Genomic DNA, 27,894 nt, shown 5'->3' with positions numbered 1-27,894 from the left:
TGGGTGTGATGGAGATGTAACAAAGACTATTGAATCGTGCAGAGTGGGGAAAATCACTTTAAATCTGTTTTCCCAAATCGCGTTATTTTAAATGCCCTGGGCGGATGCCCACGTGTGCAGGGATACTCAGCCGGGCCAGAGGCGCTTTGTCTCCTTGAAAGGCCCCATTGTGACCCCACACCGGCCCCAATTGATTCAAGGAACAAGGGGCCCTTGTGTGCGCTCCGCAGGCTGGCTCGCTCCAGCCCGTGGCTCGCAGCGTGAACCCTTCACTGCCTTTTTAAGGTCAGGCAGGGAGGCCTTCAGCCCCGAGTGGGCAGCCTTGCAAAACAGGCCTGCAACCTGCATGCTTTGGGAAGCCATGGTCTTTGAGTTAGGATCTAGAAGGCTGATGCAGTCCAGTTCCTATAAAGTGGGCAGACCCAATGGGACCTACTGTGTGCAGTGCGAGATGTGGGGAGATTGCCTACTGGGGGAGATGGGCATGTACGGGGTGGAGCCCTTCCCAGGCCACCCTGTCCTGCATGGGAAAGGCCACTGGGAGGGTGCCCATGAAGTAAGGGATGTGACATAGCCAGGGATGTGACAGGTGAGAGCTCCAAATGCCCTGGCTATTTTTGACCCACAGCTGCCTTACCGTGTGGCCCCCACCCCTTGACACATGTCCTCCCCCCCCACACCTGCCCCCTCCCATTACACTGTCCCCCCTCCCATGACACTGTCCCCAAGGGCCACAGAAAGCAGGAAGAAGGGTGCTGATGCACCAAGCGATTGCCTGGTCTAAGTCCTGCTAGACCACTCCAATGTCATAAAGGCCACAAAAGCCTGGCTTCACTCCCAGAAGCCCGCCAGCTGGCATCTGTCCACCATAAGGTTTCCAGAGAGGCTGGAGGGCAAACCTGCAGGAGAACAGGTGGGCTGGGGCAGCCCATGTCACAGCGCTGGCCCTGTGACGTCTGGCACCTGGCCAGGCGCTGAATGTCCTTGTGTCCTCAGGGGTGGAGTCATGGAGCAGGAGGTGTTCTGCAGTGACCCATGAAGTCTGGTCAGTCCAATGGCCCTGTGTGAGGCGGGGCCCAAGCCTTGGAGGAGATGACAGTGGAGTGCTCGAATCCAGTCTGGCCTCCTCTGCAAGCTCTGGCTCTTGGTCACAGCATGGATATTTGCAGCTTCTTAATCCTCTAGCTCTTTTCTTCTGTGAGTATAAGGCACCCTGTTTTTCACCCCCTTTACACAGTATCTGCTGGACATGGGGCTGCAGAACAGGACTCAGGAGCTACCCAACTTGGCACCATAGCAGTCAGCAGCTCAGAGCAGCCAGGTTTCTTGAAAGGTGACAAGGACCTATGTCCACCAAAGTGGCCTGTGTCAGGCCCTGCTGGTGGTCTGCAGGCTCCTGCCCACTGGCATCATGTGACGTCACTTCTCAAGAGGCCAGAGCACCAGCCTGTGTGTCAGACAACCCTACAGCAGTAAGCAAGCTCAGGGCTTCCAGTCCAGCACCACTATAAACATATGGTGCCTACAGGGTGCCCTAGGCGGCTTCCCCAAGACACCAAGCGAGATGGTGATGGAGGTGTGAACTGAGTGTAAGCTGCCTGACCTTTGATCCAACTTAAAGCGATCACCCAGGCAGCATCTACAGAGAGTCCATCTACCTCTGGGGTGACATAGTGTATGCCCCAGAGCATCTCCTCTTGCCCGAGGCCCCATGCAAAGCTATGGGTTGTCCAGCAACAGGAACTTGGGGCAGAGACCAACCCTGTCCTCGAGGGCTCCGAGGTGTCAGCACACGCAAGGTGCTCAGTCGCTCCACAGACCCAGTACCTTTTGGCTATAGCTCAGCAGGCTTCTTATACGTCCTCCATCTCCACCCCTTCCTCCCCAGGCAGTGGGTTCCCAGAGGAGCAGTGTGCATAGCAGGTAGGGTCCCCTGGCAGCCAGCGCCTACACTTGGCCACCGTGAACACCGGGTGCACAGAGCTTAGTGCTCAGCGCAGGAGCTGGGGCAATGGGACGGGGTGGGTGGAGCTGAGAAGGGGTAGTGGCAGGGGGAGCAGTGCACACCCCACTGACATCCAATTCAAATAGGATGCAGTTCAAATGAGAAGTGGGAATTTTTGGGATAGAAGGGATGAGAAAGTGGCAGCAGAGAACCACCTACCAAGTCTGACTAAAGTGGATTTTATACTTGGATCAGTTTGCAGCTGATTTTAAAAATGAAGGAGCATGAGCTTCTTTAAATGATTAAAAATTTGAAACATTGAGAAAACCTTGGGAAAGCCAACTTTTTCCCTCACCCTCTTTCCCTTTCTCCTCCCGTCCTCCTTCCTTCTTTCTTTCTCTTTTCCTTCCCTCCCTCTCTCCTTTGTCTTCCTCCCTCCCCACTCCCTTCCTCCCTCTGTTTTTCCCTTCCTCCTTTCTTTCCTTCTTTTCATCCTTCTTTCCCAAAATGAGGCTGATTAGCAGTGCTTGTTTGGTGTAGCTTGGTTGGGGCAGTTTTGTCAAAGGGAAAAAAAAAAGACTGTCCTTAACACTTGCTGAAAATTTTGTTAAAGATACACAAACTTCCTATTTTTAAAAAGTTTGTTTAATATTTTTAGAAAGACCCAAGTCAAACCTTTTGCTCATGATTTGCTATGAAATTTTGGCTGTGTTAAGTAGACTGACTGGAGGTAGTTAGGTTCTGGTACCAGTGATCCTGGGGTAACAGAGGACCTGAATTTATCAGAGATCCAGTTTGGGGCTGGGGACTCAGCTCAGGGGGAAAGCACTTGCCCAGTGTGGTCAAGACCCTGGATTTGATTCCCAGCAGGGTCAAAAGAAACAAAAACCCCATTAAGATCCAATTAGTCATGGAACCAGTTGGTAAGTTGGACAGGGAGTAAAAAGTTGACTAGTTAAATCCTTTGCCTGAGGTTTGAATCTTTGCTTTCCTGGCTGCTGGCAGGAGGAGTGACATTCCCTTTCTGGAATGTCATCACTTCCCTGAGCCCTGGGATGAAGGGGCATTTTTAAACAGAGCAGCTGGGTTTCCCAGATTCCTAACAGAACTTCCTTCCTAATCGTCCTGGTAACCTGTCTCCTTTCAGCCAGAGACCTCATACTCAAAAGGTGACATCCACCGTCTGTCCCTGTAATCCCTTCATTCTGTAGTGGGTCCCTTTGTTTCCTATGGAGTGGCCCAAGGACATCCCTAAAACCAGCTGAACTGGAATGGAAGACAGAGCACATGGCCCAGAATATTGTGGATCAGCTTTACAAAGTGTGAGAGGAAATGTCTACATCTAGCTTTCTTTGAGTTTAAGGAAATTCTACTTGAGCAGAGACTGCCATGTCTTGGGGTGTGGGTGGCCCTTGTTGAGATTCCAGAGAGCAGGGAATGGTCTCAGTAGATATTGCTGGGAGGGTGGGGGATGGGGTGGCCCTGTACAGAGCTCTGAGGGCAGTGGCTGAGCACACAGTGTCATCTGAACTGTCACTTGATGCTGCCTCTTGGGATTCAGGTTAAATCAAAGGATTCCTCAGAAGGAAAGCTGACAGGATGGTGTTCCTGACCCTGAAAAAATTAAAATCAAAACCCAGAAAATACCCCACAAAAGTATTGAACATAAAAGCACTTTATAAAGTATTCCCAAGGGTTATCATCTTCCACCATGGACATTTGGAAACCTCAGTTGGGTGAGTATCAGTCCCTGTGACATGCAGAACATCCATGGAGACAGAAACATGCCCTCAGTGGTGTGCTCAAAAGAGCCTGTGGAATATTCCAGAAGGTGCTTCTCAAGCTGTGGTCCGGGGGTCAGCAGGGGACTGTTGCTTCTGTCACAGGTTATGTCCCACACCCATTGGCCCCTTTCACAGACAGGAAGTGACTCTAGAAAGACAGCTCAGCAGTTGGAGGTTAAACACAGCAAGCCCCCAAGCCCTGAGGCAAAGGCATAGGAGGATAAACACGCTACTGCAGAAACAGTGTGGCCTTTTCTTTTTTCCTTTTGGTTTGTTTCCTTTTTTTCCATCATGGAGAGCGTGTCTGCATTCTAGAAAGTTAGGCTGGAAGACAGGCTGAGGAGTTAACACCATTCTGGGTTTCTAGCTCAAATCTGCCTCTTTATGAAGACTTCCATCTGATTAAAGAGAACACAGCATGGGTCACGTACAGCAAAGTGGCTACGTAGGAAAACACCTGGAAACAAAGAAATGACCATTAGAAGGAGGAGGCGCAAGGTAGGGCTGTCTACTGTCCACACACACACACACACACACACACACACAAACACACTCTTTCTTGTGGAGCTCAGATGTGCAGCAGCCGGTGACCTAGCTGATGATGCCTTGGTCTCAGTGTGCAAGGTAAAATGACCTGCTGTCGTACAGTGCCATAGGGGCCTGGTTGGCTGGAGGAGGGCCTTCAAAGGCCCCTCCATGAAAGCATCCCAGGCAAGTACCGATGACTGTCCACAGAAAACTTCTGTTCCTCATGCCAGTAAGACCAATGTCCACTAGCTTGACCTAGTGCTTGGCTGTGAGATTATGGACACATGGGCTTGCTGGCTCTCCATAAATTCTCCATGCTCCCTGATGGGTATGGGTATGGGTATGGGTGTGGACCTAGCTTCATGGGAAGTGAGGGTCAGGGAGCGGGAGGAGGAGTGGGTTGGGTGTGGTGGTGCATGGCTATAATCCCAGCACTCTGGGAGGCTGAGGATGGAGGATCACAAGTTTGAGCCCAGCCTGGGTAACTTTGTGCCTTAGTGAGACCCTGTCTCAAAATACAAAAATTTATTTTACAAAAGACTGGGGATGTAGCTTAGTGAAAAGGCTCTAGGCTCAGTCTCCAGTACTACCAAAGAGAAAGAAGAAAGAAAGAAAAAAAGGAAAAAGAAAGGAAGAGAGAGGGGGAACGAGAAGGGCTTCCTGAAGAAGCCGTTGGAATGAAGCAATCAGCCTTTTGGAACTAGGAACAAAGGCCTGAAGACGCGGCAAACGGTCACTTGTGACCGGTTCCGTTCACCCGGACACCTACTCCTGCCACCCCACTTTGGGTGGCTGTTTTACAGGCTTGCCTGCCCCCAAGTCCAATAATAGCTGCACCTGGTTTTGTGACCTTGGGCAGGGAGTTAAGAATTTCCAATCTGAGAACAACATTTGGGGCGGCCACGCTTGTGTGACTCTTGAAAATGCCCATAAACACTAGCTTCCCCGAGGCTGCTCTCTCCCTGCCCCCACGCATGGCCGAATGCTTCGCCCTCATTGGCTACAGGATGAGTCAGCTGAGTTATTTAATAACAAATTCAAGATAACTCATCAGAGTACCCTGTCCAGAAAGGAGCAGTCACACATGAGTGAGCAGCCCCCCAAAATCAGTTGAGACTTCTCAGCCCAAAGAGAACCTTTCGCAGAAGCACCTCAGGTGTCCCAGCAGGAAATAGAAAACTAGTTTTCAAATGAGGTACAGAAATGACACACTGGAGACATTTTGAGCCGGGGGCTTGCGGGGCCTTGCTTTGGCCTTTTCTCTGAACTGCTGCCATTACTGCACACCATGGTAAGTTTTAGAAACTTCCAGATTTCTCCAGAAATCTCCAGCTCTCCTCATTCAATCTCCACTATTATCCAGGACCTCTTTGGTGAAGAAGTTCTGCCACCAACAGAGGAAAGAGGAAGCCTCTGAGGCAGGTCCTAACCAAAACTACAGAAAGGACACGACACAAGGTGGATGCTTCCAAAGGGGCATATGAGAAGAGGTTCTGAGGTACACCAGACTCGCATGTTCCCCAGTGGCTGCTCCCAGTACCATCCAAAAGTCACGTAGTGGTTGAGCAGGATCTGGAGTCAAATGCAGAGTAATGATGACCCCTTCTTCCCCAGGCACTCATCCAGTTCATTCTCAGTGGAAATGGAAATACGTTGAATGTGGTTCACATTTCACCTTAGGGCCTTCAGCTTGCATCTATCTGCCTCCTGAAAACATTCTGAATTTTTGGTGCAAGTACTCCTGACTTTGCCAGGTGTGCTCATGTCTGTCCAACTCCTTTAACAAACCATGGGGACACAATCCAATGCGGAATGGATAAATAGACGTTGCGACAGTCATACAGTGGAATACTGCACAGCAATGAGAATAAACGACCTATACCTATGTCCAATCACATGGATGAATCTCACAAATAAGGCTGAGGGAAAGAAGCGAGACATCAAAGAAAACTCTCTCTGATCCCAATTATGGGAAGTGAGGCAATAGTCAGTTGGGTGCTAGAAATCTGAAATCAGCTGGTGGCAGAGATAACAGGACAAGAGGTGGATTTCTGGGAGCTGTTTGTTGTATCCTATTTCCAAACCTGGCTCCTAGCTACACAGATGGGCACTTCCTGGCCGTTCATCCTGCTATACACGTGCAACCCATATGCTTCCCACGTGTATGCTGTCTCAGTAAAAAGAGAAAATGCAGTTAAGCTCAGTGGTTCTCAAGTAGAGACCTTCCCTGGGCACAGGGGCATTAAAACCTCCAACTTGGGTTTTCTCACTAAGTGCGCTTCACTAACTACATCCCATCTACATTTTGCTACTACTGTGCACAGCAGTTCTGTGGGGACTGTCAAATGTGCTGCCAGTGTCTGCTAGGAAAGGAGCTCTGAGCTTGGGATGGGAGAGCTGTGTGGTGATGTGCAGACAGGGAGATGAAACTCAGTCATGTGACAGATGGCAGGGAAGGTGGGTCAGCAGCTCCCAGGCAAGGAAGAGCAACCAAGAAGCGGCCTGGTTGGTGACAATTTAGAAACCGGCCACACTGGGAGAGTCCCCACCCCATGAGGCACACCAAGGATGACAGGGATCCCAAGGTGACCACGTAAAGGTGACTATAGGCTGGGGGCTCAAGGGGAGAGTGGGGCTTCCCAGGACAGAAGACTGGCCACAGGGACAAGGGTCTGAGAAACTGTTCCCCAGTCCCCTCCTGCTGGGAGGCCCCATTCCAAAGCCTACCCATGCCCGCCTGTGGGCCTTACTCAGCCTCTGCTCCATCCCTGCCCACTGGAGGAGGCACAGCAGGGCAGAGGAGCAGGCACTTGGTGTCTGTTGCTATTTTCACCTCCGTATCTGGATGGCTCTCAAGTCAATTTCTAGAAATCCAAGGCATGTTTTCTGAAAATTTTTGTATTTTTAGAACACTACCCACAGTTAGAAATATGCTTCCTGTTGTGAGCGGGCTTACTGGTCCAAGGGCCTGCCTGCAGAACTCTGGAAAGAACGCATTTGTGACAATACAGTCTCTCACTCCCTGTCATTTCAGTCCATCCCATTAAAAGACAACCCACACCATGGCTATGTGCCTCAGAGGAAGACACTCGTGATCTTGGTGAGTTATCCAAGCTGGCCATGCCCTACTTCTCCATCTGTGACATGGGTAGGATAACAGTGCTTACTCCACTGGGTTGTTGGGCTTGTTCAGGAACAGTGTCAAGCTCTCCATGACCGTTGCTGTTCAGACACTGCCTGCTGCACAGCCCGCCCCAGGCCCAGGGAGCACACACACCTTCCTGTCTTGGGAGCTTTGCTGGGTCAGAAATGAGGGGAGGGTGTGACTTTATTCCAAAGTTACTGAGCTCCAGAGAGGGGTGGTAGGTGCGGGGAGCTGGGGACTCACCACGGCCGAGATGTTTTCGTGGTACTGCTTGTAGGTGTAACCGTCACGTGTGAGAATGGTGGCCAGGGCTTCCAGGACTGACGCGCTGAGGTAAAACAGGGCAGCCACACAGTTGTAGGCTGCGTCCTGTGAGTCAGAAAGGGCAGGTGTTAGAGAGATGGCGAGAAAGGGACACTAGACATGGAGATATAATCAGCCCGATCTGTCCCCTCGGGCCTGGCTCGGGTCTCTTCTTCCTACTACTTCCTACTACTTCCTACTACTTCCTGCTACTTCCTACTACTTCCCTTGAGTCCCAAGCCCTGCGCCCCAACCCTCTCCTCACAGAGGTGGGTTGAGCCGTGCTGTCCAGCTAAGCTGCGTTTCTGGGGTTTGGGAACCCAGAGTACACGCTTGGCTGGAGGAAGGGTATTGCTTTCCCTCAAGGCAGGGTCAGCTGAGAAGGTAGTGAACCCTGGGTGTGACCCAGAATGCGTCAGATGTGGTCACAGTCCTGGCTCAGATGGGGCCCCTTGCCTGGTGCAGGGAGAGACCGGGGCCTCTTCCATTGTTTTTTTTGTTTTGTTTTCATTGGTTTTATTTATTTATTTGTTTGTTTTGGCTCCTGGCAAATTTTGAAGCAAAAAAGGGAGCTAAAACACAGTTGTGTGTAGTTCTATTTTGGAAGTGATTTCTTTCTTTTTTTTTTTGGTACTGGGAATTGAACTCAGGACCTTGTGCTTGCCTGGCAGGCGCTTGTACCACTGAGCTATGGAAGTGATTTCAAAAGCCTAAGTAGGAGGCTTTTAGGGGGGCAGAGGACCAAGAAGCTGAAGGTATCTTTTATATACATGTCCCTTTCCAGGGTCCCAGAGCAGGATTTGTACAAGAGAAAGACCACAGGCCAATTTTGTTCAAAATCCTCTCTGACAACCGTGCTTGGAAGGTAGCAGCTGGGAGACTGGGCAGTGAGTTTGGCCTGACCGCTGGGGAGCCATTGGCTGAGGGCCAACCTCCAGGATCTTAATGCTGCAAGATGGAAACAGCCCGGCTGGTGCCAGCTGCCCGGCCAGGCCGGGGGATGTGGGAGGGGCTGGGCTGCTGCTTGTCCGGGGAAAAACAGTCAAGGGAGAGAAAGCAGAACAGCCTGATATGAACGGGCAGCAGACCCGTCACCCCTGCCTCTACCTTCTGACCTCCCTGTTGTAGGAACCCTGGGCCCCTGTGAATCTGAGCTGAGGCTTGGGCCAGCTCATCCCTGGAATTTGTGGGGAGGCATCCACAGGGCAGCCCCACCCAGGCTGGAGAAGCCAGCCTCTCAGGGCAGCAGAGAGAGAGTCCACTACGTCCTCCCCCACCAGATACGCTAGGCTGGAGCTCACCAGCCTGACCCGGAACTCACCAGCGTGACCCAGGATGTCTCCCCACCGTGGGCATTAATTATATACAGGACGAGCAGGGTAGTGGTGGTCACGAAGCAGAACACAGACACGAACATCACCCAGCCTTGGATCAGGGGGATGGGCACCAGCGAGGAGGCCACCAGGATCCACACCAGGCCCCCGAAGACCTGCAGGGGGAGAGACAGGAGCACTGTTGGAGGAGAGCACAAGCCCCCAAAGGCCCCGCCCCTAGGTCACGTGGGGACCCTGGGAACAGAAAAACACAGGAAGGAGGTGAAGAGAATAGGACAATGTGTTCTCACCAAAGTGACTTTCTCTCCTGAAATGCCCTAGGCTAGACCTCTAATCTCAGTTTTTCCAAGTCTCTGCTGGCTTGCTTTTCGTATTTCTTAAATAGAATCTTAATTTATTCATGCAGATATTTACATTACACTTACACACCAGGCACTGTCCTAAGCACTTTACAAACTGAACTCAGTTAATTCTGATACCAGCACTGTGAGTGAGGTATTGACTAATTTGTCACATGGAGAAACCAAGGCAGACGGCAGCAAAGTTAACTTGTCACTCCAAGAAGAATTTGAAGCATCTAATATTACAGTTATAAGGACTAGCTTTCCTTCTGAGATCTATTTTCTCCACTTGCTTTGCTGTTAAAATATTTTCTTCTATGAGATGGGTAGCAAATTCTTTAGCTACACGATGTTATTAGTTTTTTGTTTTTGAGGCTTGACCCCTCATTGCCAATTTCAGGACATGCTCTGACCGTTAGCATTGGGGTTGGGGTGGACAGAGCCTGGGTTGACCCTGTCTCTGCCAGTGACTAAGGACAGGGGTGAGACAGGCACACTCAGGTTAGCCAGACAACCTCGAAGCTAATGTCCCCAGGGCCAGTGAGCTGCTGTTTTCAGAGAGGAGCATAGGGGCGGGCACTGACACCCTTGGTGGTCCAGGCGCCCTAGCGCTAGGGTTTTCTGCACTTCTCCTTGATCCTTTCACCCCTGTGGGAAGTCAGCTCAGCCTCGTCCACTTGTCCCCTGTCCACATAAGCACTGGGCTTGGGCTGGTATGCAGAAGACCCTTCAGCCAACGGTCTCCAGGGTACTGCAGAGCATGTGGGGCTATGGGCTCCTGGTCCCACATCCCCTGTGGCGAGAACTCACTGGTACCCTGACCCCATCTCTCTGGATCTTCTGCCCATCTGCTGACCAGAGATACCACGGTCTTTACAGGTGTCCTCTGAGCCTCTTGGCTGGGCAATGTCAGCAGAGAGTCACATTTAGGTAGAAAAATCAGTGCCCTGGAGAATCTGGATTTATCCAAACCCAGTTGTGCTGAATAAATCAGATGTGGCCATCTCTGACCAGAAAACTTCATCCACTGATGGACATTTGATTGTCTGAAGTCATGTGGCAGAGGTAGGGGAACACGCTCTACACCTTACAAAACGTAGAGCAAAAGCAGCCAAATAAGAATCTTTAGGCTGCCGCAGAAGGAGCCGTGTGTGCAGATTTTGCCCACGGTGGAGTTTAAAATCAGACAGCGTTCAGCTTCAGCCCTTCCCTTAATGCACATTGGCAAGGGGAAGTGAGCGTGTAACTGGCGGAGCAGAACTTGGATTTACAAGGCATGAGAGTGGCATGGAGACATGGGAGGGTCAAATGGGCCTGTCCACTAGTGGACACTGAGAAGCACTGGCCTAGGACATCCCTCTCCGAAGCCATCCATGTGACCATCAGAGGGGTCAACCTAAGGCAGGTTTCTGGTTCATCTCTTCCCAGGGAGTCCTGTGCATCTCCTCTGTAGCCCTCAGCTTGAACACTGTTATATTTGGTTAATGGCAAAGTGACACTTCTCTAGACCAGGTGGTTGTGGGTGAACTTCTCATGGCAACTGGCTCCCTGAGGGACACCAGGAAGACCCAGCCAGCCATTTCCTGTCTGGGTTGATTAACTGGCCTTTGGTCTCCTGGTAGATGTGTGTGGCGAAGTCAAAATGACTTAGGAACCAAATCCCCAAGGAGCAGTGTGGGCTGCCCATTGTGAGGAGCGCCCCTTTATGGAATCCATGCGGAACCCAGTTGGGCAGAGGTGCTCAGAGGAGGCCAATAGGCTTGATGTTGGGGAACTGGATGCCGCTGCAGGGAAACAGTTCTCTTCCACTCTCTCCTGTCATTCTGACCAAGCAAGAAGGGTTCAGGGTGCAGCCAGCAGTTTGGAATTCTCTCCAACACAGGCAAGCAAAGGTGAATTGGACAGTGGTATTGTTTTTAAGTTTGCAGTAGTAATATCACAATTTTGGGGGGATTTACTGTCAAATACATACAGGTAAATAAATGCCCAGGTGACATGTGGATGTGGCACTCTGAGACATGGCTCTCAGTGCTTGGTCTGCAGTGCCATCATTTTAAAAACTCTTCTTGCTCCATGCTTCCCTATGTGGCCTGAGAAGGGTCAGGACTCAAGGACAGGAAAATGAGGTGAAGTCGGGGTGGGAGCATACTGGTCCAGATGCAAGCTTGGCTCTGAGCTCTAGTGACTGTGCCATGCAGGAGGAAGTAGCCTGAAGTCAGATTCAACTTTGGGTGTGTGTTTGCTCCAGTCTGATGAAGGCTCTTTTGGCTTTTTGGAAAATGCATTTTCTCTACCTTTCTATCTCTTTCTCTTTCTGTCACACACACATGCACACATGCACACATGCATTCACACTTTCATGCACCTCTCTGGAGTCCTCAGTCAGCACCTCTGTCCACAGCTGCCCATGAGGCAAATCCCCCTGTGTGCAAACCTCAGGACCCTATATGGCCCTGGATGCCTCATCCCGCAAAGAGGTCCTTTTAAAATTTAGGTGGGCATTTTTTTGTTTGAAGATTTTTCTACAACAATGGATTTCATAGTAAGATGGTGGGTGAAAGTCTCTCTTTTTAAAACAGCTATAATGAGATGTAATTCACAGAGCGTGCAATTTGCCCACAGAAGTTGCACAATTTAGTGGTGGTTAGCGTATTCACATATATGGGCAAACATCACCACAGCCAATGTTAGAACATGTTTCATCATCTCAAAAAGAAACCCCATAACCATCAGCTATTGCTTTCCTCCCTGTCCCTGGCAACCACTAATCTACTTCCCGTCTATAGAGTTCCCTGTCCTGAACTTTCCTGTGAGGGCAATCACATAATATATGGACTTTTTGACACACTTTCATTTAGCATCATGTCTTCACGGTGAGAAACTATCTCTCATGGGGACTCTTACAAAATGTCTCTGTCATCACAGACCCCACATTCTTTGGCAGAGTGTCTCAACTCTAAGCCAGAAAGAGCCACAGAACTACTGGTTTCTCAGGGACATTCTTGCAGGAAAGATGTCCCCATCTGTCCCAGAATCTTAAGCCACACCTTATATGGACGTTATCTCCTCAGCAGAGATGAAATCATTATAACCCTGGGGCTTTGCCCCCAGGAGACTATGATCCTCACCACCCTGACCAGGAGGTGGCCAGGGCATGGAACACAGGGTCACCATGCCACAGGAGGGAGCCACAGGGAGCACCCTGGGAGGGGGCTGAGGTGGTGCACAGCAACCCTGAGGGAAGGAGCAGGAGGAAGGGAACATGGACAAGGGCAGGACCAGCCTGAGAATCAGAGACAGCTTCTGTCTCAGCTGGCCATGGACGCATGGCATGGACACCCTCTGCTCTGGTCTCTGATGTGAGAATCCCAGTGGGAAAGCGTGCTGGCAGCTGTGACAGCTGGGATGACCAAAGGCTTTCTGTGCATGTCTTGTTCTGCAGAGTCTCATGCAGCACTTGCAGGGAGTCCCACGAGGGGACTGTGGCAAAAGATTCAGCCTCTCCAGCCTTGACTTCCTCACGTGTAAGAGGCAAGTGGCCAATCTCTCCCCTCTTGTGGCTGGTGTGAACTGCCTGAAACTATGGGTGTGAGTGGGAATCTTCTGGCCCTGTGCCCAGCCCCACCCACTGGTGGTGGATAAGACATGGCTCACCCTGGAGGCTGATAGCCCAGAAGAAACAGGTGCATCAGCAGCCCATTCCAGCCACTCCTTCATAGCCACAGGTTCCATCCACATCTACAGATTCAACCAACTTCAGATCAAAAATACCCTGGAAAAAAATTGCATCTGTACTGAATGTAGTACAGGCTTTTCCCTCCCATGCTATTATTATTCCTTAAACAACCATTTACATCACATTAGGTATTGTAAGTCATCTAGAGATGGTTAAGAGCACAGGGCGATGTGCTTAGGTTACATTAGAAGACTACACTGTTCTTTATAAAGGACTTGAGCATCCCCAGCAACAGTGTAGAGTGAAGGCTGACAGTCCGCCCTCAAGTAGGCAAAGCAGCCTGACCTGGTGCATGGTCTCAATTCAGCTTTGAAGGAAGAGATAGGCTCAGCTGGTTAATGGGCCAAAGGGACAAGGAGTGGTGCTCCAGGGTGAGGACAGGTGCAGGCTGAGCTCAGAGGATTCAGAAGCAGCTTTGCGGGCTTCAGACGACCAGGGAGCCAGGCACAAGGTGGGGGTGTGGCACGGTAGGAGAGGGCCCCAGGAAGGGTGAGCCGTAGAAAGCTGAGATTTAGTGTGAATCACGGAGCCACAGCCAGTTCCCACCCCACTCCACCTACTAAGTGTACAGAGAGCAAACAGAGAGTGGGTGCTGCACCCAAACCTGGGTGATAAGGCACTCCCAGGCTGTGAGCAATCCACACTGGCCCAGCTTTGGCCCCTGCTTGCAAATATTTGTCAAGAGCAGTGGGTAGGTGAGGGTTCAAGGTTTCCCCTTGTAAAGGAAACTAGGTGGCTTCCGGCTTCTGGGCAGCAAGTGCTCAGAGGTTATTTGAAGACATCGTTCATCCAAGAAGAGGCATGGCCCCTGTGTTCACTCATCTCTGTCAAGGCCAGGCTGACTTTGCATTAGATCAGTTAGGACGCCTTTTAAATAGCCCATAACTGATGCGCAGGCTCAGATTCAACTGCAGAGGTCTGATTCAACTGCAGAGAAGCAGGGCTAAGGACAAAGGACAGAGAGTCCACGGCAACCTGTTTTCAGGACACAGGGTCCTGAATGATGTTCTGGTGACTCCTGCCAAATAGAAGGGGAGATAGGTTCCATGGTGAATGTCTGACCGGTCTTCCGGCAGTGTCAGGGAGCAAGCACTCCTACCAAGCCCCTGCCTGGCCTCTTGTGCAAAAAGCCATCCTCTCCTCTCCGCTTTCCTCTCCAAGCTTCCATCCCTGTCTGGCCTTGATCATGACACCAGCTTGTCCTTTGGTGTCCTCCATTTGCTGGGGGGTAGCCTTGCTGTCTGTGGGTGGGAGGCTGAGCTGGTGCTCAGAGGCCCCTCCTTATCCTGGTATTTTGAAGCTGAAAACCATGCATCTTTAATTCAGTGCTGGATGTGGAGCAGAGATGAAGTTCTGAAAGAGTCCGGGAATCATGTACAAAACTAGACAAAGAGTTCATGAAAATTTAAAAAGAGTTTGCAGCCAGGGGCTGCTTCATCAGATGATCTTTGTGAAAAACACTCCCTCAGGAGATCAGTCTTTTGGGAAGCGCTCCTGTGAACCCGGAGAAGATTCTCACTTACTCTTTCTGGATTAATGCACGGGAGGCAGACTACAGTGGGTGAGGTGTAATCTTCAGAGCCAGAGTTGATGAGTTTGGAGCCCAGCTGTGCCACGTACCGGCTGGGAGACCTCTTGCTCCTTGGCCTTGTTATGCTACTTAGCCTCTTTTATCTGAAAACTGGTGATAGGGACAGTTAAGAAACAAGGTTTTATCTGGACAGTGCCTGGCACAAGTGAGTGCTCTAAGTGCTTGTGGTTACAGCTGTCACAGGACAAAGCGAAGTGTCACCTGTAACTGTGTGAACATCCCAGCACGGTTATCCACTCCCAACCTTGTTGAGAGCCAGGATTTAAGAGTGACCTTAAATGAATCCAAAAAATGATTTCCCAGAAACAAAAAGTTGGGAAGAATGTGTCATGGACAGGGCATGAAGATATGAGAGAGCCTCCTTCTAACAATGCGCCTCAGTTCCACGAGGGGACAGGAATTCTCTGGCACATTCTCCAGATTCATGGGGAGCCTCCATTGCATGTGCGGCTGAAAGGCCTCTTCATCCACAATCCCCAGCCCCTTGGCTAGAGGACGTGTGAACAGAGGCCAAAGCCAAGAACTCACTCAGATTCTCTGCATAGTTTTCTCGGGGTACCTTGCGGGGTTCTCCACAGCAGAAATTCTGCCAGTCGAATGAGCCAAGATGCGAAGCAGCCAGGGTCCCATGCAGGGCCTTGTACTGCACGCTGGCAGTGTGGTCCCTCCGAGACCAGCATCGGGCTCCTGACAGCTCTGCTAACGGCGCATGTTGCCTGGGGTCCGTGCTTTGAATTCTTGGGAGGTAAAGGAAACTGGCCACTGGACTTAGGCTGTGCACCAAATTTTGATCAGTTGGCAAAAATCATCGCCCAAGGAAAGAAAAAGAGAGATGACTTTTCCCCGTGAGAGGCAGGCGCAGATGCGTCACAGGCTGTCAGGAGCTCCTTGCCTGTGGGCGCTCTGCCGGGGCCTCCAGGAAGGCAGCCCTGGCTCCTGTCACTGGCAACACACTCACTAAACCATGTCAGCTGCCGAGGGTTCTTTCCTGCGGGTGGGACGCTGTGGAAGTGATCTGACCAGTGTGGTCACTGTGTGCTCCAGAGAGCCCAGTAGGCTTTGCTCAGTGCTAAGGGTGGATTGGCTAAAACAATTAATCATTCTGTGAGTCAGAGAGCAGGGGACATTTTCCTCCCACTTGTGTGTGCACAACATGTGTGTATGTATACGTATGCACATGCGTGCATGCATCTATACTGTGTGCACACACACTTTGCATTGTACGTGTGTGTATATGTGCATGCCTGCATGTATATGCACAGTGCATGTGTACACATGCATATGCGTGTGTTGTTACATGCATATGGGTGTTGTGTTACATGCTCATGCATACATGAGCATGTGTGTGCATGTGTGTATATACACATGTGTGTGTGTGCTGTGTTGTTGTGTATAGAGGTGGGCTAAGGACGAGCTCTAGTGCTGAGGAGGGAAATGGCACCCTAGGATGACAGGCTGACACTAGGGTGAAGTCAAAGCGGACAACGATCTGCCCAGAAAGTGGGGTCAGGGAAACAGTCAGGACCCCTCAGTATCCAAGCCTTCCCAAGGTCTGAGGGTTCTGGCCTCCAAAATAGGTTTGGATGGAGGCTGGGGGCTCTTCTCCAGCTCTAAGAGGAGAAGCTGAGGGCCGGAAGCACCTGCAGCAGGTTCTCTGGTTCTGTGGTGCGGGGTGTGGGGAAAAGGGCCCTTAACGAGTCACTCACAGGCTCGCTCACCCCGCACTGGATGGGCGTGGAGGGTGCCATGGCCAGCCTGGGGCAGCCACACCCGGGAGAGGCCTTACCCAGGCGCACCCCAGTGGACGGAACACGTCTCCCCTTTCCCCACCTCTCCCAGTCTTGCCGCCTGCCGGTACCCAGCACTGAGTCCACCAAGAGCTGGCTCAGAGCACCAGCAAGGAGGCCAGAGAGACACTGCTCAGCACAGGAGCAGAGTCCAGTCGTCTGTACCTGTTGGCCCCAGAGGGAGGGAGGAGATCAGAAGATTCTCTGGCTGAAACCTCCTCCTCTCCACCAAAGGAAAGGCAGCTTATCGGGAGTCTGGTCTCTGGGGCTACTCTGAGGGTGAACAGCAGCAGTGCTGACTCAGTTTACCTATGCCAGTGGCTCTCTCCACTGGACCTTTTTGGCAGCAGGCTCCTTCTTCACAGGGAGATCCACTGTGCCACTATCTCGCCAAGGTGAGTACAGACAGCGTCCCTTTATCTATTCTGAAGGGAAGAGAGTGTGGTCTGGGAAGATCCCCTTTCCTGCGCCTGCAATCCCACCCACCCTCCAGCCCCAGGAAAACCTGTCTCACGGCGTCAGCCACCAGCACGGTGAAATGATGAAACGATGGCTGACTTGACAGCCGCCTCCCTCACTGCAGGACAGTTGCTAGTTTAGTTCCTTAAGGAATCAAAGCCCCTCTCAGAGCCACAAATCTAGCTGCTTTCTGACAGCCATGTCCTCATTTGGATGGAAAATTTTGCCTACCACGCCTGTACCTACTGGTTTTACCCAACAAGATAAACAGAAAAGAGCAGTTTCCATAAAAATTCCGGATAAGCCACCTGTAAAAGACAAAATCCATGGAAACACTAGACCAGAAAGGATTGGCTTCAATGCAAGAAAAACAAAAGGTGTGGCTAGGAGCCACCAAGTAGGTTAGTGATGTGGCGAGCAAGTATACAAACAAAGCAGATGTGTCCCTGCACCCAGGGCGGGAGAAACAGCCCACCCCGGGGGGGGCGGGTCGCTCCTGTTGGGGACCTCGGGGTTCTTTCCTGGGAATTGGGGGCCATTGTCAGTGTCGCCCCTGGCCACCCTTGAAGTCAAGGGTGGATCTTGTGATCCCTAAAGTGTTATCCAAGTGGAGACCAAACCCTAGTCTCTTTCCTACCAGTGCTCACTGAGAACAAATGTTACACTGCGCCTAGTTTTGTGCAGGGGACAGGGGCGAGTGCAGCCAGGAGACACACCACAAGCAAAGACCTGCAGGATGTGTGCTGAGCACCAGGAAAGGGCGCTGCAGCTGGCTTTCCAGGCGGAGGTGATGGATTATCCCAGGCCATCTCCAACAATGGAGCGTTCCCATGAGCCCCATGGCAAAGGGCACAAACACTCTATCCATGCTTTTAGGAAGAGTCTTTAGACCCACTGGCTGGGTGATTCCCTTCTTATCAGGCCCTCAGTCTGTTACTGTGCAGCTCCAGGGCAGGGCGGGAAGATGAGGGCACACTTTTGTGGCAGATGCTGCCCCTTGCAGATGGCATCGCTGTCACCCATGACAAATCACTTTAGAAAGGTTGATTTCTGGCCCTGTAATTGGCTCCTACAACTGTAGGCAGGTGCAGCAATTTGTGTCACAACCAGAATCCACAAGGGGCTGGGGATTTAGCTCAACGGCAAAGCACCTGCCTGGCAAGTGCAAGGTCGTGAGTTCGATTCCTGGTACTGGAAGAAAAACAAAAACAAAAACAAAACAAACAAACAACCAGAATCCACGAAGCTTTTCCCAACCATCCTGTCACCGTATGCCCTTGACAGTCTCACCCACCCATAAATCTCCACCTCCCTCACTCTCCACCCCACATTCCTGGCCCTGAGAATATCACAGAGGGGCACCTAAAGCAAAAGGTGTCCCCCGGGGGTCCTTAGCGATCTTCCCAGCCATTGTCTTGCCAGGGCACACACTGCTCTGGATCCCAGAGCAGGCCTTTGAATTGTTTATTAATAATAATCGCACCTAATAGCTATGAGCAGTAATTCTGTATGTCACATTGTTGAAGAGTCTTGTGCACACATTATGCACTGTGTAATGACATTTTGGTCAACGATGGGACACATGTATGTCAGTGGTCCTGTATGATTACGTCACCTGGTGACACTGTAGCTGTCTGAGTTTGTGTGAGCAGGCACTGTGACGTTCCCTTTGTGATGAAATTGCCTAAACATGGAGTTCTCAGAGCTCATTCCCATTATTAAGCCATGCACGATGATGTTCATTCCCTTAATCCTCATGGCAAGCCTGCAGCTAGGTGCTACTATGTCCCCATCTTACTGGTGTGGAATCTGAGGCGTGCTGCCAGAGCTATGAGCAGCAGCAAGCTAGCTTCAGAGCCCAGGTCTGCAGTTGCCCAGGGGTCCCACCAACAGTTTGCCACAAAATCCCCCAGTGATTGGGGTTGGCTTTGGGCATGGCCTGGGGTACCATCACCAGTCATGGAGGACCACTGGGAGCGAGACCGCTGAAAGAGGACAGTTTGCCTTCATTGTGATTCATTTTGCCCCACTTCCAAGTGTACTGATATGTACAGAGCTGGGTAGGTTAATATGTTACCCCCTTGATTGGCTTTAAGCAATGTAAATGGGTCTAGCCAAGGCATAGGTCTGTGTTACCCCGCCTATAGCTCCTTACTACGAAGCGTGAGCCAGGCCTCCAGAAAGGGGCTGTGAGGTCCCAGGGTAATGAAGGTTAGACATCAGAGCTGAAGCAGCTGAGCCGACCCCAAATACAAGATACTGCCTCAAACTGTGTTGTGCAGATTCCTCCAAACTTAGAGGCCACCTGTTACCGGAGTCCGGTACCCTTTCTGCAAACCTCTCTGCATACTGCAGAGGTATGAGATTGTGCATTGAGACACACTGCATTGTGTCTCCTACCTGGTCCAGCCCACAGTACTCCCATACTTCAACCCAGAGCCACTTCCCTCTTCATGAATTAATAAAACCCGGGTTCAGTCCTGGGTTGGTCAGGGCCTTTGTTCTGACTGGACTTAGGGTCCCCTTGGCTCCCCACAACTGCAGATATGTCTTTGTCTCTCTGTTCTCGCCATGGATTGCACTGGAAGTGGTAGTTGAAATTTACTTTGGAGAATTCCAATAACTTTTCCCTGGCTTTACAATTGTAAACCCCTCTGGACCACGACAAGGTCCACATGGGTGTCTATAACCAGTAAGAGAGAAAAATAGCCACACAGGGGTAAGCAGTGATTTTGTATGTCATGTTGTTTAAGAGCTTTGTGCACACATTATGCACTGTGTAATGACATTTTGGTCAACAATGGGACACATGTATGTCAGTGGTCCTGTAAGTTTACTTCACCTGGTGACACAGTAGCTGTCATAAACAGGAAGAGACTGGCAGAGGAAGTGGCTCTGGGAGGCCTGGTCTACCGCCTCACCTTCCACGGGGACAATCAACCTCGGTGAACTCTGTGCCTTAGGAGAAATAATAGCAAGGTCTGTGTTTATGACCCAAAACCACACAGATCGAATACTGCAAGACAGCACCTGTCAGCAAACGTGGGCCTGCAGTTCCTGTCACTGACCCACTCTGTGACTCCATCCCACCCCATCTCCACCCTTAGGAACGAGTAAAAGTCATCCTCAGCTTGTACTTGGAGCACCTATCCCTAATGCCAGTGCCTTGGAAATGACTCCAATTTAATGGGGTTTCTCCCTCTTTTCTTCCCAGCCCTTCCTGGGAGTGTCGTATGACCATGCTCACAGGAATGCCAGGCTCTGGCATAGAATTTCCGGTCAGGCTGTCTCCCGAGGCTTCCTTTTGCCATTGCCTGTGTATGTCCATCTGTCATGCTTGGTGACAAGGCTTTTCTGTAATTTCCTCCTTACTTTTCTTTCTTTCCTTTTTTTTTTTTTTAAGCAGGGTCTCGCTATGTAGTATGGCTGACCTTGAACTCACGTATGTAGCCCAGGCTGACTTCAATCTCAAAGTGATCGTCCTACCCTAGCCTCCCAAATGCTGGGATTACAGGTATGCATCACCACACTCTGCCCTCCATATTTTTCTTAGGCTCCGGGTTCATTAAAATAATTCCACACTGGGGCTGTTTTGCCCAACAGGGTAGAACATTAGACACGTATAAGGTGGCGGTGACAGAGAGCCTGGGGCTGAGTTTGGCAGAGCCGGTGCTGGTGCATTTACTATCCTTGGAAATAGTTATCCTGCTGGTACCTGGCCAGGCGCTGACTGGAGTTCAAACCCCTTCCACCCAAATGTAGAGGGAAGTTTACAGCCACCATGGTTTAAGGACCACCAGGGACTTGTTCCCTGCTCCACGCTCCTGGGGACCAAGGAGAACCTTGTGAAGGCAGTGGGCACATGACATCGTAGCATTTCTGTTTCAAGGACCGATCAAATACTGTAAGACAAGCACCTGTCAGCAAACAGGGGCCTGCAGGTGGCTGCCACCTCCACTGACCCAGAGGGGAACACCTGCTGGTATCCTACCTGGGCACCTGTCCCTGGGACTGTGGGTTCACAGTGCTGTGTCTAGTCTCTGCTACTGGGGGCCCAGGAAGAAGCCCCCGACAGGCCTGTATCAGGGGAGGAACCGAAGCAGAGCCCTGCAGGAAAGTTGAGTCCGTTAAGAGCCACACTCAGGTCCCACTGAGTTCAAAATGGGCTGGCCCCAGGGGGCCAGGTCCCCTTCTCTCAAGGAATGTGCCCAGGGCCCAGGGCAATGCTCAGCCATTCCCAAGGCTGGGCAGAACTGGCCTGGGCCAGCAGTGCTGTGTACACCACTCTCGTCTGGCTGGTCTGGCTGGTGTAGGTGCAAATACTCAGACCCTGTCCCTAGCCAGCCTGCCATCTGAGCTCTGCGAGCAGCAGTATCTGCGGTCCCCTCACCCCGCTGAAAGCTCTTGGCACAGAGGGTGCTTAGGTACCCCGCCTGGCTTTCCCCCATCCTTAGGCGGTGGGGAGTGATTTATGAAAAGAGTAAAGGCAATCTTAAAATATAGCTCGGTTAGATCTTTTGTACATGGGACAGGGGCCAGGAGATGGAGGGAGGGCGGAGGAAGAGGAGAGGATGGGGAGATAAAAAGAGTTAAGCTGTGTTGTGTACACACACCCCTCCCCGCGATGGATGCAATCATTATGCACTGCAGAGGTACAAATGATGACAAAAGGACACATGTACTGAAAAAAAGAAAATATAATATCATGAACCCAAAATTAAGTATATATGAAGTATGCAAAATAAATATTTTCTTAGAACAAGCAGAGAAATCATAGCAAGATTCAAACATTTAGAATGCTGGCAAATATAAACATCAAAATTTTTAAAATATATTTTTTATTTGTTAACTATCCAAAGTGCCTCAGTAATTTCTTTCTTTTTTTTTTTGGTAATTAAAAGTAAAATGAAATGTAGCTCCCTTGTGATGGCACACACGCATGGCAATCCCAGGGGGGTCACATTTATTTTCCAGAGAACAGCTCAAAGTCACCAACTTCTGATCAAAGCAGGCCTCTGGTTCTTGAAAAACCAGAAAAGTCACTTCTCAAAGCCAAGAACAACCCCTGCCTCCACCCCCAGACCTCTATCTTTCTTTAGAGTGGGTTTGGAAGGGAGAAAGCTCAGGCAGCACTGGGCTGTACCCCTTTCTAAACAGCTCCAGAGAGGGGTCCCTGACGCAAGATGAAGAGACAGGGCTGGGAGTCAGTGGACACAGACAGTAAAGGACAACCAAGTTCCTGTCCTGCACTGGCCAAGTAGGGCTGGCCCCACTCCCTGGGGACTGTAGGGGAGATTTCTGGCTGGGGCTGCAGGGAAATTTCTCCTGGATCGGAACCTGGTTCTGGGCTCATGGGACTCTCAGGATACTTGTGGCTGCTTACTTCAGCCTCTCACTGAGAACTGCCCCTCCTCCCCGCTATTCTGTCCCTAAATAAAAAGGTCAAGGTGGTGGCCGGGCTTACAGATGGCCACTCCCACTGAATCAGGGCTTATCAAACGCAGATCCCTGGATCTGGTGACTAAGAACCTGCAGGGTGTATTTTTGACAAAGGAGGTAGTAGGGGAAGTGAAGGGAAGTGAAGGGAAGGAACCCCCTGAGCTGCCCAAGGGCTCTGAGCTGGGACCCAAGCCCTGCTCACAGCTGCGAGTGGCCGGGACTGTCTTCTCAGGCTCCTCTCTGGTGTAGGAAAAATCTCCGCGTGGGTGTCTGGGCGAGTGCAGAATCCTGGCCAGGACAGACCTGCTTTTGCTGCGGGGGACCTCGAAGTGACCTGGGGACCCTGAGGCCTGGGCAAGTTACTCCTCTGAGTCTCAGTTTCTACCCAGCTCTGAAAATGAGGTTTCTGTGATGCTCCATCTCTTGTCTCCTAGGAGACAGGCTCCCTTCTCAATGTAGCCAGGACGTGGACCACTCAACAGAAAACTGCTTTGTCATCCTCAGACGCAATCTTGGCTGTATGGGACGGGCTCTTCCCCAGCTAGGTCAAAATCTAGGGCTTGTCTAATCATTCTCAAATAATAGAAGTTGTGAAAAGATCTCATTTTAATAATTACCACTTCCAGTTCACTGTAGGAATAAAATGTGCAAGCCAATTCCACGGGGCTTCCCCATCCCACTTCCACCTGAAATATGCACCCTATCAGCTGGCTGTACTCCTTCTTACCATGTTACTACAGCATATGGGGCAGGGCAAGCACCTACCTCCGGAATTCCTACCACACTCTTATCCAAAAAATGTTTTCTCTTAATTCTCAACCATCCTTCTCCTGCCTGCCCACCTGCCGGGAGGAGGGACTGGGTGAAGGATCTTGCTCCAGGCACTTGGCATCCTAGTAGGGCAGGGGCTTCTGCAGGAAAAGCTGCACCTGGGGGCCTTGGCCCAAGATGAGACAGAAAGCATTCCGTGTTAACCTCCTTTCTTGGGAATGGTGGTGAGAGTGTCACAACGCCTCTGACTTAGAAGGGAGGAAAAGGAGGAAACAGACATTGTGGCTACAAAAGAAAAAGTCTCTCATTGGGTGGGAATTTTTTTTGCAGGAGAAGTGGCCAAAAGCAGAGCTCTGGGTTGAGCTGCTAGGGGAGGGAGAGCACCAGACACTTTCCCCCTTGGGTGCACCTGTGACCCCATTGTCTGTGGCTCTGCAGGTACTCAGAAAGATGGGGTCACACTGCTGAGCTGGGCCTGTTGTCCTCTACCCGTGAGGACCCTGTGGCTTTCAGAGGTCAGAGCTCAGCACAGGCGCACCGAGCCCTGGTGAGGCTGCCAGGCCCCACCTGCAGCCACCACCCTTGCCTGCTCCAGTGGGCAGTTTCCCTGCTACGGGAGTATCGAGGGTGCCACCCTGTTGGCTCTGGCCGTCTGCGCTTCTAGGCTGTTGGGAGGTCAGGCATGGGAAAGTGCACTGTGAGTCAGCATCAACTTTATGCACTACAGATTAAAAAATAATCAAGTGTTTCACACCCTTGGGATGAGCAGAAAATGACAAAGTCTGACGCTACCAAGTGTAGCAGAACAATGGGGATTTTCACACGCTGCTGGTGAGAGCTGGCAGGGTTCAGGCTTAGCCTGAAGCTTATTATATAGTTTGAGGAGCTTCTTTATAAAATGCTATAAAATTAGGCAGTGATGGTCTTGAGTTTGATTCAAGTTTATCAGCTTCCTGGTAAATCCACCGCTGAGACACGTGAATTAGAATACTCATCTGGGACAGATGTATGTACCTTGTGACCCAGAAAGCTAAATCTTCCATGGATTCAGGGAGAAACTTCCAACAGCAATGATAAGAATGTTCCTGACAATGACAACAAAAAGAATGTTCTTGGCAATGTTCTTTGCAGCAGCTAAAGGTAACAAATCAGAAGTAGCCAAAATGTCCACCAACAGAAGAAGGGATGGACAGTTCCAATGAGTCTAAGTCAGCAACATCATGTTGTGTGTGGCAAAGGATATGTGCAGTGAGATATAATGTTCACAAAGTGTGAAAATACGTAAAGAAATGTCCTGTTCACAGTTCTGTATGTAGTGAAGCGAAGCCTAGAGCATGCTTGGGTGTGGTCAGCGTCGCTTTCAGCTGAGGGCTTTCCCTGAGGCTGAAGGAAGCACAGAGAGTAAGGCAAGGGTGGGGTACCCAGTGGACTTATTATCTCCCTATAATAAAAAGCCAACAAGGCAAAATAAGAAGCTTTGACAAAGTAGGACAATTATTATGTAGGCATCTAATAAAATACATACACTTGCTTGTCTTCATTCGAGTCCCTGGTTTGAAATCCGTCCTTATCCCTGGGAGTGGAACTGCTGTGTCATAGAGCTGTTTTTTTGAGCAGTCACCCAGCTGTTTCCCAGTGGCTGAACCATTTTACATTCCACAAGCAATGCACAATGCAGTGCTGGGCGATACTTGTTATTTTCCTTTTGTTTTGTTTTGAACTTTTATTGCAGGCTTTGCTCCTGGGCCTATTTTTAAAATAATAGATATAGGCTGTGAAATGGTACCTCAATGTGGTTTTGACTTATTTTCCTTGAGAACTAATGTAGTTGGGCAGTGTCCTATTTTTCATTGCATATTTATATTTCTTCTTTAGGGAGATGTCTGTTCAAGCCATTTGTTCGTTTATAGAATTAGTTTGCTTGCTTTGTTTCTTGAGTTGTAATATTACATAATTTGAGAAAACCCTCCCGAGGGTGACTCAATCTCTTTCAGCCCTTTAATTTTCTCTCTGTCTTTTTTTTTTTGGATTTTTTTCCGGTACTGGGAATCGAACTCATGACCTTGCGTTTGCCAGCCAGGTGTTGTGCCGCTGAGCTAAATCCCCAGCCCCAGCCCTTTAATTCTCCAGTCCTTACACACATCACAGCCCACACAGCTTCATAGGTGCAATCCACACAGAGCGAAATTTAAAGACTTGGGATATGCATTCTTCTCTTCCTGCCCGGCACCCTGTGAGCCCATCCTTAATCTAAGGAGGAAGAAAGAGACTCACAGATGACAAGAGAGACGTCCAAAGCCTCTTGGGAAATGACATGGGGAGGTGGGGGCAGAGGAGAGCGATTGATATGGAAGAGAAACAATTTCAAAAACAAAAGAGGGAAGTGATTCAGGTAAAAAGAAATTATTTCTCTAGAAACCCCTATGACTACAGTTCACAAAATCACAGCAGAGGAGTAGTTGCCACTAAGAGACAGCACAGAGATTTCTCAAACCCCGAACCCTTCCTGCAACGACTGGGTGGGTGGGGCAGCCGGGTGGGATCCTTCTGTCCCCTTCTTGGGCACGGATCTGCAGATCAGATCACCCTGCCTGGCTGGGCTGTTCCTAGCCTCAGGGCCACTCCTGCCCCTACCTGAGCTGAGAGGAGGCAGAGAGAGCTCTGGCGGGGGTGGGGGGGGTGTCCCTTCTCTGAGACTCACCCACACCACCTGCCATCTCCTGACCTCAGCCCTCCTGAGGGTCTTGAAGGAGGGAGGGAGTGAGGGAGGGCGAGAGAGAGGGAGTTGTGGGGGTTGCACCGAGGCTGGAAGTCCTACTACCATACTTTCGTGATTAAGCAGCTACAAAGCAGGGTAAACTGCTCACCCGGCAGTTTAAGAGACAGGAAGATCTTCCTCTCTGCCTGATCAAATCTGACCATAGAACTTTTGGTCACTATGGTCTGGCTCTAAAGGAACTACTCCCTGTTTCTTCCCAGATCCCGGTTTTCCGAAAGCCAACCTTGGACAAACACAGACTTAGAGATGATAAAGAGAAACACCCCAGGAGCCACTTGAGGGAAGAATGACCCACTGGGCTCGCCCAGTGCCCTGTAGGGGAGCTTGTACAGGGGCCACCCAAGTTCCAGTTTCAAACACACTCTGTGCCAGGTTCTGCCCAAAACCTTAAGCAACAGAGCTAACTAAAGAGCTGGCTGACCTTGGCCAGGCCCTTCCCCACTTCTGGTCTGCAAGTGGTGGTGGTGGTGGGCTCACTGGTTCCTTCTAAATGTCACTTCCATGATTCTGGTTATGTCCTGGGCTTGGAGTCACTCTGGATACACGAGGATTTGGGTTCATTTGAACTCACATGGGATGCCACAAACTCAATGATGCCACTGAGCAACTGTGCCTCCCTCACTTGCCCTTTTCCCCCACTCAGAGCCTGTCCTCTTTGGTGCCCACCCCACCCCTATCAGACAGGAAGAAATCCGGGTCGGGTTTCAGACCATCGGCTTTCCACATTTTCTTTCCCAACCAACTCTGAGCGCTGTCACTTGAGCCGTGGGGAGGGGGGCGCGCATGAAAGGTATCCCCTCGGCCACGACGAATCACACCCACGGAATAAATAAAACCCACCCTTCTAAGTCACCATCTGTGGCCCCTGGGGAGCTGAGGCTATGGGAGGTCTGCAGCCTCCACACACAGCGCGAACACTCTACCAAGAGCCAATAGTCGGAAAGTCTCCCGCTGCCCCTGCCCCTCCAGGCGGGCCGGGTGGGTCCAGGGCTAGGGAGAACCAAGCTCCAGCGAAGACACCTCTCCCCTGCTCAAGGTCAGCGGAGGTAGGTGGACGCCCTCACTGGGTCCTTTTGCTCCCCCTTTACAGGGCAGAGCACGGAACACATGATGACCCGTATTTTCTTCTTTCCCAGTCAAAACTGTCGCAAATACATTTCACTTGCCAGAAACTTTAAGAATAGAACAATCCGGATTCAATTCCTAACCTCTAAACCTCGATTGGCAGTACTAAAGTTACATTTGTCTATTCTTTTTTTTTTTTTTTTTTTTAAGCCCTTTCCCTTGATAAAGTTGGGCACCTTGGCAAGGACCTCGCCTTCCAGCGGCGCGGCGCGGGATGCTCTTCCTGGGCACCGCAGTAGCTCACAGCCCCGACACCAGCGCGCGGAGCGGACCTCTCCTCTCTGCTTTCCCCTGACCTGGGATGCGAATTGGGTTTTTCCACCCAAGAGACTGTTTGCCCCAGTTCCACTGGTCTAGAAAGGGACACTGGCATGCCGAGAGGAGGGAGGACCTTCCAGGCGTGGACCCTCTCGCTCCATCCCGGCGTCCTGGACGCTCCCGGCACGCGCGTGGCTCGCAGCTCTGGGCGCGACATCCCCGAGCGAGCGCGGCGCGGCGCGGCCCATCCCGTCCCCTCCACGGCCCTGGCGCGGGTGCGCGAGCCACTCACAAACTCAAAGACCATCCCGTCCCCTCCACGGCCCTGGCGCGGGTGCGTGAGCCACTCACAAACTCAAAGATGAAGAGCAAGTCGGGGAAGGTGGTGAAGACCGAAAAGCCACTGGGCAGGGTGCTGCCACCCGAAGCCGCTGCGGGGGCCATGCCGACGAGCTGGCGACGGCCTCGGGACGGGACGCGCGCGCTGCGGCTCCGCGATGACCACTCGCTCGCTCCGCGGGACCCAGTGGCCCGGGCGCCCTTGTGCGAGGGTTAAGAGCTGGAGAGCC

The 27,894-nt window shown here is 51.1% G+C and overlaps 1 protein-coding gene and 1 long non-coding RNA gene across 3 annotated transcripts; one reads left to right on the top strand and one right to left on the bottom strand.

The window, feature by feature from the left end:
* The first annotated feature begins 851 nt into the window (after nucleotides 1-851).
* On the top strand, nucleotides 852-13,028 carry LOC102009372. The gene is made up of 4 exons (XR_263462.2): nucleotides 852-913; nucleotides 997-1,197; nucleotides 7,292-7,357; nucleotides 12,823-13,028. It is a non-coding gene; the product is annotated as an uncharacterized LOC102009372 (long non-coding RNA).
* Mal (mal, T-cell differentiation protein) lies at nucleotides 3,603-27,894 on the bottom strand. Of its 2 annotated transcripts, XM_005400637.2 has the most exons (5): nucleotides 27,677-27,753; nucleotides 13,035-13,152; nucleotides 9,027-9,194; nucleotides 7,646-7,771; nucleotides 3,603-4,186 (listed from the first exon to the last, which is right to left on the bottom strand). In XM_005400637.2, exons 2-5 carry the CDS (start codon nucleotides 13,116-13,118, stop codon nucleotides 4,112-4,114), a joined length of 453 nt encoding a protein of 150 aa, XP_005400694.1. In that variant the 5' UTR covers nucleotides 13,119-13,152; nucleotides 27,677-27,753; the 3' UTR covers nucleotides 3,603-4,111. The 2 variants fall into 2 exon arrangements, with proteins under 2 accessions (XP_005400694.1, XP_005400693.1); XM_005400636.2 differs by lacking the exon at nucleotides 13,035-13,152 and having other exon boundaries at nucleotides 27,677-27,894.

Source organism: Chinchilla lanigera, unplaced genomic scaffold (assembly GCF_000276665.1).
Source record: "Chinchilla lanigera isolate Chin_1 unplaced genomic scaffold, ChiLan1.0 scaffold00069, whole genome shotgun sequence".
NCBI lineage: Eukaryota > Metazoa > Chordata > Mammalia > Rodentia > Chinchillidae > Chinchilla > Chinchilla lanigera.
This window is presented reverse-complemented; position numbering and strand designations above follow the sequence as displayed.

Coding starts and splice junctions, on each gene's coding strand:
- Mal (XM_005400636.2), bottom strand. CDS start 27,769: ATGGCCCCCGCAGCGGCTTCGGGTGGCAGCACCCTGCCCAGTGGCTTT. Junction 9,195..27,676: donor TGCTCTTCATCTTTGAGTTT/GTGAGTGGCTCA, acceptor CTCCCCCTGCAG/GTCTTCGGGGGCCTGGTGTG. Junction 4,187..7,645: donor ACGAAAACATCTCGGCCGTG/GTGAGTCCCCAG, acceptor CTTTGTTTCCAG/GTGTTTTCCTACGTAGCCAC.